General features: G+C 34.5%; 1 protein-coding gene across 1 annotated transcript in view; it reads right to left on the bottom strand.

Annotated features, from left to right (window-relative positions):
- Positions 1-10,147, bottom strand: part of Cht7 (chitinase 7) — a 40,873-nt gene extending 30,726 nt beyond the window's left edge. Inside the window, exon 1 of the mRNA XM_065347839.1 lies at positions 9,866-10,147. Within this exon, the coding sequence (XP_065203911.1) occupies positions 9,866-9,868 (3 nt within the window). The 5' untranslated portion in view covers positions 9,869-10,147. The remainder of the gene's footprint in view (positions 1-9,865) is intronic.
- Positions 10,148-12,215: the final 2,068 nt, after the last annotated feature.

The following is a 12,215-nucleotide window of genomic DNA, read 5'->3' as shown; positions in this document are numbered from 1 at the left end:
AAATTTTATGATGTTTTTTTATCAGGTATTTTGTAGTAAGTACAACTAATATTTTCCTATTTTTTTTCTTTTTTTTTTCAAAAGAGTTCTGGTTTTTATTTCAATTTTGACCACAGTTTGCCCTGGCCCATTGTGTCAGCCGAGACTTCAGGATGTCCAAGGGCATTGCGCTCCTGTTCAAACGAGCCTTAGGCAACCAGGACACTCTGAGGTCAAAGGGTGCTAAGGTTGGTGAAGTAGTTGAGCTAAAAAAAGATGGAAATTACATACATCCTTTATGCCATCACCAAAGAACATCACAATGATAAGCCATCAATCAAGTACTTTGTAACAATGATGAAAGCACTTGCTGCCAAATGTGACCAACTCGAGATTAAAAAGATAGCAGTACCAAGACTAGGATGTGGTCTGGATAAACTGGAGTGGCCAACAGTGAAACAATCCATCATCAAATGCTTCAGGGACTATCCAGTTACTATCAGAGTATGCACCCAGAAGGAGAAACAGCTTCAATCCTGATCTACTAACCAAACATCGACCAGAAGAAGCCCTGTACTGTAAATAACCTATCAAAATGCATTACCTCAAGCTGTAAATAACTATAGTTGGATTTTTCAAAACTGATGCATGCCCTACTTAAAAATATTTTATTTATTTACCTATTTATTTATTTATTTATTTTTTCTTCTCAAAACTGTAAGCTTAAATAAATTCAGTGTGGGTTTCTTTCTTGTATTATTTCTCGTATTATAATGCTGTACATTGCAAAATAGACCAAGTTAACTAATCATACTTACCTATTTTCTTAAAATTTTCAGCTTAATTAATTAGTCATATCTAGTATTGTTGTTGGAATATAGGGTACTTTGGTATTTCAAAGAAGTGCCGCTGGTGCGTAGTTAGAAGGGACTGTGTGGTGTTTGAGTGTGACAAATTGAAGGGTAATAAAAATATAACATATGTGTAGTTTTAAAGTTTAAGATTTGGTTAGGTAGGTACATGGACAAATATTTGTACTATGAATCTCAGTATTGTAAAATATAGAGACCTGACTAGATGTAGTTGTTTTTCTCTTGTTATGCCGACCAATTGTACTCTTAAGTCCTATGTGAGAGGCTGGTGTGAAGCCCTTAGCAAGTGCACTGGCCTCCTCCCAAAAGTCCCCCCATATCCAAAACTCGTGTAATGCAAAGGGGAGATCAACACTTGTTGACCCCTCCTAGACACCAAATTCTCCTCCCTAAAATCCTTTTCCCAAGACGGATTGGGAGCTCAGTCTACCTGATGGGCATGCGTGAATAACGAAGCCTGGTAGGGTGATTGAGCCCTTGGCAAACACCTAGGGGGTATGGGTCATGGTGGCAACCCGTCTCCCCCCCCCCGCATCTTAGATCTAGGATTAGGGATAAACTAAGATATTACATTCTCTTTAGATTTAGTCTTAGATTTAAGATGTAAATAAATATGTTTATTTGAAAAAAAAACTAGTTTTAGTTCTTTTTTTACGCTCCAAGCAAGTTGGCATTTTGAGAAATTTAAAAAACTGTAGTACTCCCAGTTTCCAATACAGACCCCTCAATTTTTTTAAGAGCTGCCCTATGAGTTCTCATAATAATGTTCACAAGTGAGGTATCTCAACTAGCAGACAAATTTTAAAACTGAACAAGCTAAATTGAAAGAGCATGCAAAAATGTATCACCAGTCAACATTTTAGGTGCTGAAATGCATTTTTGGATTTTTGGCGAATTAAAAAAAATCAAAATCGGCCCCAAAATGGCAAAAAAATCAAAATTATATCAAATTGATTAATAAACAAAAAGATGATACATATTTGGTACATATCCTACGATGTACTTTCTCTATTTTCGAGTCTCAATCTGAATCGATTGTAATGGTTTCGAACCATTTTTGGCAATTCTGGAGCCTCCAGATGATTTTTGAAATTTGAATTTCCACAAAATTTTCCCCAATAAGTTGGGACGCTAAATTTTATTATGTACCTACCTACTTTGTACCAAAATTTCGACATGATGAGCTGTGGGAGTGATCTAAAGGCGTTCTGGAGTCTCCAACCATATTTTGGAAATTATAGAATTAAAGAAAAAATCATCGATGTTTCAAAAATCTGCTAGAGACTCCCAAATTTCTCAAAACAATTCAAAACCATTTTTCATTTGTGGAGAGGGGGGAGGGGAGATTGAAAATAGGATATAGGTATAATTCGACAAAATTTCGATTTTTCCAAGTTTTGATTTAAATTTGATTTTCGAAAATTTAACCAAAAATCGAAAAATCTAATCTTAGCATCTGAAATTTTGTCTGGTGATGCATTTTTGCATGTTCCTTTTATTCATGCTGCTTGTTCGGTTCAAAAATACAAGAACCTCGAATAATTTTTAATGTTTACGAAAAATCAGAATTTTTCATACTTGGTTACACTTCTAAAATTTTTCGAAGTTTTTTTTGAGGTGGGGGGGGGGATCACATTGGCTCTCAATTCGGATTTCGGTAGATAATATTCTTCTAAAACAAAAATAAAATTCAGAGCTTTTTTTTTTTTTTGCTAGAAAAAAAGAGAACCCATTGCTCATATTTTACAACACATTTCCCTATAATCATGACTAGAGCCACACATACTTCGCAACTATACGTAAGCAAGGCTTTAACAACTGGATATTTTTTTATTGAATTCAGAACAGAGTTCCAAGATTTCAATTCGAATGAATTATAAACAATCACGAAGTTTTGAAACCAAATACTAAAAATTCGTAATAAGATTTCCTTTCACTCAGGAAGGACAGTATGAATGGCTGATTGGCTGGTTTGTGTCCTCGAAGTAATACAGTATTACATTGAATGAGTTGCTCTGAATACATCAAAAGTAAAAGAGGACCACTTCAATGGTAGGCAAAATCTACAACAAATAGAGAAAGGGATGAGGCAAATAAAGGAGGAAAATTTTCCATCAAAATTCCCAGCTAGGTACCTAGAAGCTGAATGGTCATCAACATCACCTAATAGGTAAGTTAGATTTTTAACGAAATAGAATTCGATCACGTATAGCAGAAAAAAAAATGAAACGAGCTGATTTTTACTCGTAACACGACATTCGCAAAAATGCGACAAACATTCCTCGATACTTTTGTGGGCAGTTGAGGGCGGCCAAGTAATATAACGGTAAATCAAAATAGGCATAAGTGAAGAAAAATCTCTTGTTCTTCACTATGTTCTGTGTTCTACCAATTAGGCAGTGTGTAGTAAAAATTTACATTCGAAGGGTGTGGTACAGAACGTGAAGCGATCTCGTTCGCCTTGAATGCCACTCTATGAAGTACCTATATTTTTTCTGTGTTATATATAATATATAATATGTAGTAAATATACATAGAATAGTCGGTAGATGTGAAGAAAAAAAAAAAAGGTAAAAGTATCTTTGGTTTAAGAAAAATAACCAAACGTAGCGACGACGAATGAATCACGAGAAACTTGAAGTAGGCATTACACGGAAAGCTGACGCCATAGGGGAGCTTAATCACCGCACATAAAGTTTTCATTGTGATTGTGTATGAAAAGTTTTCCTTCTTATATAAATACGTACAAATAGATATACGTAACGTATCCGCTACAAATGGCTATAGAGATTGTTCTGCGTGTCCACTTACGAGTAAACCAAACCTAACCTATACATATTAAAATGATTTTAGCCAAGTAGTAAAAGTGGCGTTTGAAAACTCGAAGTACGTGTGGATTTTTCTTAAATAGACTGCGCAAGCAGAGAGAGGTTAACCGATGCGCGCAAATAATTTCAAACTCGGCTACTAGAACTGATTTGAATTCTTATCTAATTAACTGGAAAAGACTGGACCGACCATAGAGTATAACACTATAGAGAGCTTGTTAGAATAACAAATGGCGTGCCAACTGATACATCACGTGCCAGTGCAATTTCATATCACAATAATACCTACCTTTAGGTCTGCGTATAGAATTTTTATTAAATTAAAAAGCGCGTGCGGTACTGAAAAAAATACCTACCTCCATCGTAGGTACGTAGGTACGTAGGTAGGTATCATTCTCACATACTCACAAACGCCCTATTCCGTCAAAAATTGTATAGGAAGCAGTTGAGAGTATAACTCGTTGAAGCCTCTATTGTTAGAACAGAAAAAAAAATCCAATGGAATACCAGCACCAACTTCGATGCTTGCTTATTGATAATAATTTTAAGTACTCGTGTAATAGTCGTATATATCGTCGTGATTACTACTTGTGTTTTTGAATTGCACAATTCGGAGGTCAATTATGCCTCGAAGGATTCCAACACTTCGATTTCACTCCAGTTTCGTATAATGGTAAGCATTTTTAGCGGAGCCGGGCGTTTATCATTAATTATTTTCATCTTATGTAATTTGATTGTTAATAAAAAAAAATTTTTAGAACTCATTTCAAAATATAACTAGGTAGGTACTACGTATATATACGGTACGAGTTAATATGAGAACGTTTGTTTGTAGGAGGTCTGTGATCCGACTCGCTATAGACTGCATAAGCGAAATATGGATCGTTTTAATTATAGTATAACTAGTTGCCACGCGCAACTGTCATTCGTGTTGAAAAAAAAAATAAAGTAGGCGGCAATTTGTGTGTAGAGATTTTTTGATAAGTGGTCCGGTTAGTTTTGCAAATCGTGCTCTTAAACTGATTTATGATGGCCGCGTTTGAGTTTTTGCTCCGCGCGCAGCCACAAAATGATGAATTACTAGTTTTATTAATTTTTTCGCTGTAATTAACTCCCGAGTATTTTACCAGACCGGTAATTGTAACCTATTAGAGAGATTGAAAGGTCCAGCTCTGAGCTCTGGTTTGTATTTTTCATTATGGTAAAAGTTGATTGAATAGATACGATGAAGTTTTTCTTTCGTCATCGAAGATTCGCGGTAGAGGCTTTCATTTTCGAAACTTTTTCTTCTCGTGGATTAGGTACCTAGACCTACGATGAAAGAAGGGATTACATTGATCCTTTCATCCCTACAGTTCGCTAACACAGATGGCGATGACGTGAAATATCCGCGTTCAGTTTCAGTTTTCAGAAAGATTCTTACTCCACTTCACGTAGTTCTCTACCAAAAATATTAATTTGATAACCTGATGTAGGTATTGAAAAGTCTTGCCAAACCAGTCATGCAATTGAGAACCACCAATATTTATATCACAGGTGTAGATATCATGTTGAATCTGACAATTACGAAGCACCCGGTGCAATTGCCTCACTTTTTGACACACCAGAAGCGTACGTAATACAGACAAAAAATGCGAGAGAGAACACTGGAAATTCAAACAAAAAAATAAGCTGGGAGGAAGACGATTTTGAAAGTAAGTACCTTAAACCCCGAGAAAAAATATTGGTTTGAAAATTTCCCCCACACCACGCTTTACTCCGATCAACTAACCGAAAAATAAACCTCATGTAATCTTCTTAAAAAATGATAAAATTGACTGGGAAGAAGATGATAGGTATTGAATGAAGATATAGGTACTCAGAAACGAAACGAAGCGAATTAAAAAATTGAACAAAACGTAATGAAATAACGAAACGAAATGGATATTTTTAAAAGTGTTTCCTTTTCTTCAATTTTTGGCTTTTCATGGCAAAACTTTTATGCAAATTTCAGTCAAATATTGTTGCATTTCATCAACCTACACTTTTTCTCTTCTTTATCAATTGTTAATAAAAAATGAAAACTTCATTCAAGAATTGAATTTGATTTGATTTTATTTAGAATAGAGAAGACAGAGAGAAGGTACAATCTACAAACCAATCAAAAAATTGATGGAGGGGAGGGGTGTAGGGTCCAAAGTGAGAGATGAAAGCGTCAAAATGCTTAATCCGGAACTGCCCTGAATGTATACTAAATAGAGTTGATGGCAAAAAAAAGTCGATGAATTTTGAAAAAAGGAGAAGTGTTGCGATAAGGCCATTTTCTGGCACCATAGTTAGTTATCGACTCAACCATGTAATGAATATATGTACGAAATACGAATCTGTGGTTGGTTAATCCAAAATGACTATTTTTTGGTCTCCAGGGGTTCCCAAAGTTGCGAATAAAAAAATAATTTTAGGAACCACTGAGTATTATTTTCAAAAACGTTTTTAGCGTAAAATATCTGTTTGAACTCGATAAACGTTATGCGAGGAGATTTGTTTATTTTCGACCCTTGGGAGCAGAAATGGGGGGGGGTTCAATTTTTTGAAAATTTTGAAAACACCATTTCGGACCTATCCCCTCGGACCCCGCTAAAAAGCTTTTTACAGTTCATCAGTATGTGAAAAAGCCCCATCCTATCAAATTTTGAGCTCAATAAAAATTTTCGCGGGTAGGTACTCAAAAATCCAATTTTCCAATTTTTTGTAATTTCGATATTTTGAGAACCCCTGGAAAACTAGAACCTGCGATTTGCACCAAACGTAACGTTTTGAGCTATATATTCAATAATTTGGATGTAAAAGTTAAATTGAGTTCCCTGTATATTCGTAATTTTGGAACTTTTTTTTAGAGCTCCCCACTTTTTAGGCACCCCTAAAAAAGGCGTTTATGCATATTTTTTCAAATATATTGAAGAATTCACGTTTGAAACACACTAGCAAGAGTTTGATAATCTTTCATTTGATTTTTCCTGCAACTTTCAAAATTGAGCTATTTTAGGTCAAATTCTGGCATTTTTACTTCGTAGAAATCACGAAAACGTTATTTTCACGTCTTTTCGAATAGTTAAATCTCAGAATTTGATTCAAAATAGCTCAATTTTGAAAGTTACTGGAAAAATCCTACGAAAAATTATCGAGCACTTGCTAGTGTGTTTCAAATGTAAATTCTTCAATTCATTTGAAAAAATATGCACAAACGCCATTTTTAGGGGTGCCTAAAATGGGGGGCTCTAAAAAAAGGTTCAAAATTACGAATATACAGGGAGCTTAATTCAACTTTTTCATCAATAATCGAATATACACCTCAGAATGTTACGTTTGGCGCAAATTGCAGGTTTCTAATTTTCAAGGGGTTCTCAAAATATCGAAATTACGAAAAATTAGAAAATTGAATTCTTGAGTACCATCGAAAATTTTTATTGAGCTGAAAATTTGGTAGAATGGAGGTCTTTCAGATACTAATAAACTGTAAAAATCTTTTTAGCGGGGTTCGAAGGGGTAGGTCCAAAATGGTGGTTCCAAAATTTTCAAAAAATTGAAACCCCTTAATTTTTGTCCCCGAGGGTCCAAAGTAAGAAAATAACCTCCCATAATGTTTGTTTGGTTCAAACAGATATTTTATTCTAAAAAAGTGTTTGAAAATAATACTAAGTGGTTCCTAAAATTATGTTTTTATTCGAAATCGCAACTTTGGGAACCCCCGGAGTCCAAAAAATGGTCATTTTGGGTTAACTAACCACGGATTCGTATTTCGTACATTTATTACAACATTTTAAGAGTGGTTAAGTCGATAACTAGCTGGTGCCAAAAAATGGCCTTATCGCAACACTCCTCCTTTGGCAGGAAAACCTTTATTTTGAGTTGAAAGTTACTAAAAATTTTTTTTAGCTCAGCAGGTGCCCCTGCAGGAAAAAAATGGGCCCTCAAATAGGAAGCATTTTTGAAAAAAAACACGGGGTTTTCACTCCTGTTGGTACCGGACCCATTTCGGGAAAATGACCCAGTCCCTAATGAAAGTATTTGAGATTCTGCATCGATCTTTGCTATTTTTGTCAAAATCCAGGACCACTTTAAGAATTCTACTAAGCGGTTGAGAATTTTCAAATCGATTATTTTCAGATAAATTTGTGTTTTGAAATTTTTTTTCACAAATATTTTGCATTAATTATGTCAAAATATTGAAAGATGTCATTCCTGAAACTAGAGAAATACATAATTATTTTGAAACGCAGAGGTGCCAATTTTTTGGTCATTAGGTACTACCAATTTTAAAAAATTAAAAAAAATTTGTGCGTTATTGTCTATTGTTCTCATCTAATGTAGGTACTTGAATAGTAGGTCTATCATCTTCCACCCACTAAATTGTTTCATACTTTTCCTATTTTCTTCACTATTTCAATATAATTTTGAAAAAAGGGGGTGAAAATGAGGGAGAGTGATTTTGTTTACATGCCATTTTATTCACCTAATCAAGTAAACCTACTCAACATCATGTTCCTCTCACTCAATTTGTTCAGACTTTCCTCATTTTCCTCTCCATTTCATTAATTTTTGAAAAATGGAAGTGAAAAGGGTGGGGGTAGAGAAATTTTGAACCCGTCATTTTGTTTATGCGCACTTAATCAAGTATGTTCAATGTAATCTTCCTTCAGGTTAAGTTTTTTTATTTTTATTTTTTTGTAATTTCCATTCCCCTTTCATTTAACTGTTGGTAAGTGGCAGTAAAACAGATGAGTGGTTGGGGGAGGCGGAAAAATTTTGAATGCGTCGTTTTACACACCTAATCAAGTAAATTAAATAATATCATCTTACCCCACTCAATTTTTTTCTTCATTTTACCCTTTTCCTTTTCCACTCCATTATTTTAAAGAAAGGATGAGGAAATGGGAGAGGGATTAAAAAATAGTTGAAAACGTTTTTTTCCCCACATCCGTCCATCATTTTGAATTGATTGTTAATGTACAGAGAAAACGTTTGTTTTTTGAAACTACATAATAAGTATAATGACCTTTTTTGTTGAGAAATGTTGAGTAATATGTAAATATTGTTTTTTTCATTCAATATTGCATTTCCCAGTCTATTTTCACTGACTTTCGTGTTATATGAGTTCAATGTTTGTACTCCAGAGTGGCTTCTGAGAACTTTTTTTTTTGAAAATAACATTTCTGAGGAATAAAAATAAATAAAATTCAAATAACTATTCCAAACGATATGAAAATTTATTGTAAGGTGTTTTTTCTCGATGTCCCCCCCCCCCCCTAACACTCTATCATGTTGCTTTCAAATAAGTGTTTCAAAAAGGAATGATGCTAAAAAAAAAAAAAAAAAAAAAAAAAAACAAGACAACTTTGAATAATAATTATCATTCTGGTTTCTGTGAATCTGATTCTGAGAACTGCTGAAAATATAATAATAATAAATTCGACCAATAAACAATCACTCTTCACAGTTCAGTTTGAAATTCAAGTTCACTTGAACTTGATATTCAAAGAGAGGAGGAGGGGAGAATTGGAGAAAATACAAAACAAAACAACAAAAAGTGATGAAAATCGTTACTATCGTAGAATTTTCACGAGTGCAATGTTCGGAAATGATGTTTGCATGTTGAATTGTTGATGGAAAGTAACATGTACCAGTACCTGCAAGAAAACTAGTTATTGAGAGACGCATGCGTTTTCACAATTTTCTTCAATTCTCAAGTATACCTACAAGAGCTCAGTACAGGGATAATTTTCGATGTTGACAAAATCCTGTATTTAGACAGTTCTGTATGTAATATGGAAGCATCATTATTTAATATTTACATCGTTTTCTACCCCCTGCTCCTCCTGCCTTTTTTACAAGAGGAGTAGGAATCTGATAGGTCAATGATTTTTATGTTTTATACACTAATCCAATAATACTTTCAACACTTTCGAAGCACATATTTACCGACAAAGCAAATACCTAATAAATTGCAAAATTATGTCATTTTTAAAATCTTTGTTTCAAAATTAAATCTGAAATGAATCATCTTTCAACGTCCAGCAGAACCTCAGAAGCTAAGGTGTATGTTTCATTGTATCCAATGAAAAAAGATGGATAAAAATATCCTATAAAATGAAAAACATAAAAAAGCCACCACGAACCCAACAACAAAAAAATAAATGAAAAATTTACCATTTTTACGCGCTTCGGCGAATTTTGCACCAAAATTAAGAAATCATAAGAAATGGTATCGATGGTAAAGCGTCCATAAGCACCACACTCGCGATAAACCTGTAAAAGGTTAATTCGTTCACCGCGTTATTATTGTGGCCACTACATAATAATAGAGAAACAGAAGAGAAAGAAAAAAAAACTCGTTTCAATATTGGTAATTAGAATTATGGTTTAATTTAGCGTCGGAGTAAAATACGCGCAGAGATACAATCACCAACTGAACTAGTCTCCAAGAAGTATCAATGTGATAGCATTTAACAGTCTTGTAAATCGAGGACAAAATATATGCTTCTCTGTTGCTCGTTTTGTTTGTCGGTAAGTTTCTCTCTGTCGTTATACTCTCTCTTTTAACCTATCTCCTCTTACTTCTCACAGTTCACACACATTAGGATTAGTACGAGTACGTATGTATGAATATACAAATAAATGTGTATAACTTGTACCTACCGAATAGAGGGAGACCTGCAGTCTTCGTAGATCTGTTGTCCATTGAAACTCTTACGGTTGTCAAGTACTTGACATAAGTACTGTGTCGCTATATCGAAGGTTTGGCACTTGAAACAGCCAGGTACACCGTTTAATTGTACACCTGATGCCCAACGTCGTCGAGTGCTGGATTCTCTCTCTTTATCGCTGCTCTCTCCATACAACCAGTGTAAATGCGGTGATTTCGAGTGGTATTTTTTGGGTGCAACTCCACAGTGTCATTCTGTAAACAAAAAGATGCTGGTAATTATTTGAATGTGATGTGAGAAGATGAATATACTTATAGCCAGACCTATCAATCTTTTAAAATACCTAGGTAAAGTTATAGATTTCATTGTTCATCCGCATCTTTTTAATTTTTTTTTTTTACGAGGTGGATTTGGTATAAGCTATACTGATAACTTACCGTTTGTACCTATATGCAGAATGTTTGTGCAGACAATGATAATTTACTAATAATGCGAATTAATAATCCCTAACTGGAATTATAAGTAACGGATTATTGAAAATTTCACCTAATCCTTCGTGTTATGATATCATATTTTTATAGGTAGGTGTGTATTTGCTTTCTATTCAGATTCATGGTCAAGAATTTTTGAGACAAATCGTTTCCTAGTGCATGTATTTGGAGTAATTCCAATTTGAAACAGAAGTGATTCAGGGAAATAGAGAACTTCATCATAATAAGTTGCCTACTTCGTAAATCTGAAGGAGTCGTGTATTCGACGAAACCGACCATTCTCTACTGAATTCAAACGATATGAGCATAAGTAATTCTACGAGCACCAAAAAATATGCGTCGCCAAATATGTAATTATTAAATTATGATCATATAGTACATAATATATGTACCTATAGTCCGGCATATGACAATAGGATTAATTGCACCCCCCCCCCGCCGATCTCCGGAACAACTTTTTTCTTAAAGAGGACATCCTAAGGAACATTTTAAACCACACTTGCCCAAAATAAGGTTGGCCTTACTTACAAAATGGCGGCCATTTTGATTGACAGGTCAGCCGAAATCGCAGATTTTGCGTTTCAACATAGGACTTGCACGAAATTTTTCAAACTTTACAAAGATAGATCGAAAGATCATGCAAAAATTTATCACCTGTCAAAACTTCAAGTGCTAAAGTGCGTTTTTCGATTTTTGGTGAATTTTTGAAAATCGAATTTAAGCCAAAAATGAGGGAAAAATCAAAATTTTACCAAATTGACCCAGAAAGCAGAAATTTGGGATATACCCTATTTTCGACATGCCAAATCGATTGGAAACGGTTTCAACCCGTTTTGAGCAGTTCTGGAGCCTCCAGCAAATTTTTGAAACTCGAAATTCCCACAAAATTCCATCAAATTGGAGTTGTAAAGCTAAAAAACTAATTTCAATATGCTACGAAGTACTGCAGGTGAATTTCAAGTCGTTTTGGAGCCTCCAGCGTTTTTTTGAAAATTCCCGAAGCCTCCAGCAGATTTTTGAAACTTTAAATTTTCACAAAATTTCATCAAATGGAGATGGAAAGCTGAAATTTACTCTATACTCCAATTTTAACACCCTCTGAAGACGACTTCAGGTGGGTTCAAGGCATTTTAGGGCCTCCAGCGACTTTTTTGAAAATTACTGGAACCTCCAGCAGATTTGTGAAACTTGAATTTTCCCAAACATTAATTTATCAAAATGGAGTTGGCAAGCTGAAATTTACTTCGCAGACTGCATGGTGGTTTCAAATGGTTTTGAAGCTTCCAGCTACTTTTAGGAAATTTCAATTTTCAAAAAAAACGTAATACAACCTTTAAAAAAGTCGCTGGAGGCTCCAAAACG

The sequence above is a fragment of the Planococcus citri genome, chromosome 2 (genome assembly GCF_950023065.1).
Source record: "Planococcus citri chromosome 2, ihPlaCitr1.1, whole genome shotgun sequence".
NCBI classification, from domain to species: domain Eukaryota; kingdom Metazoa; phylum Arthropoda; class Insecta; order Hemiptera; family Pseudococcidae; genus Planococcus; species Planococcus citri.
The sequence above is the reverse complement of the archived record's forward strand: the minus strand, read 5'-3'. Positions and strand labels throughout refer to the sequence as shown.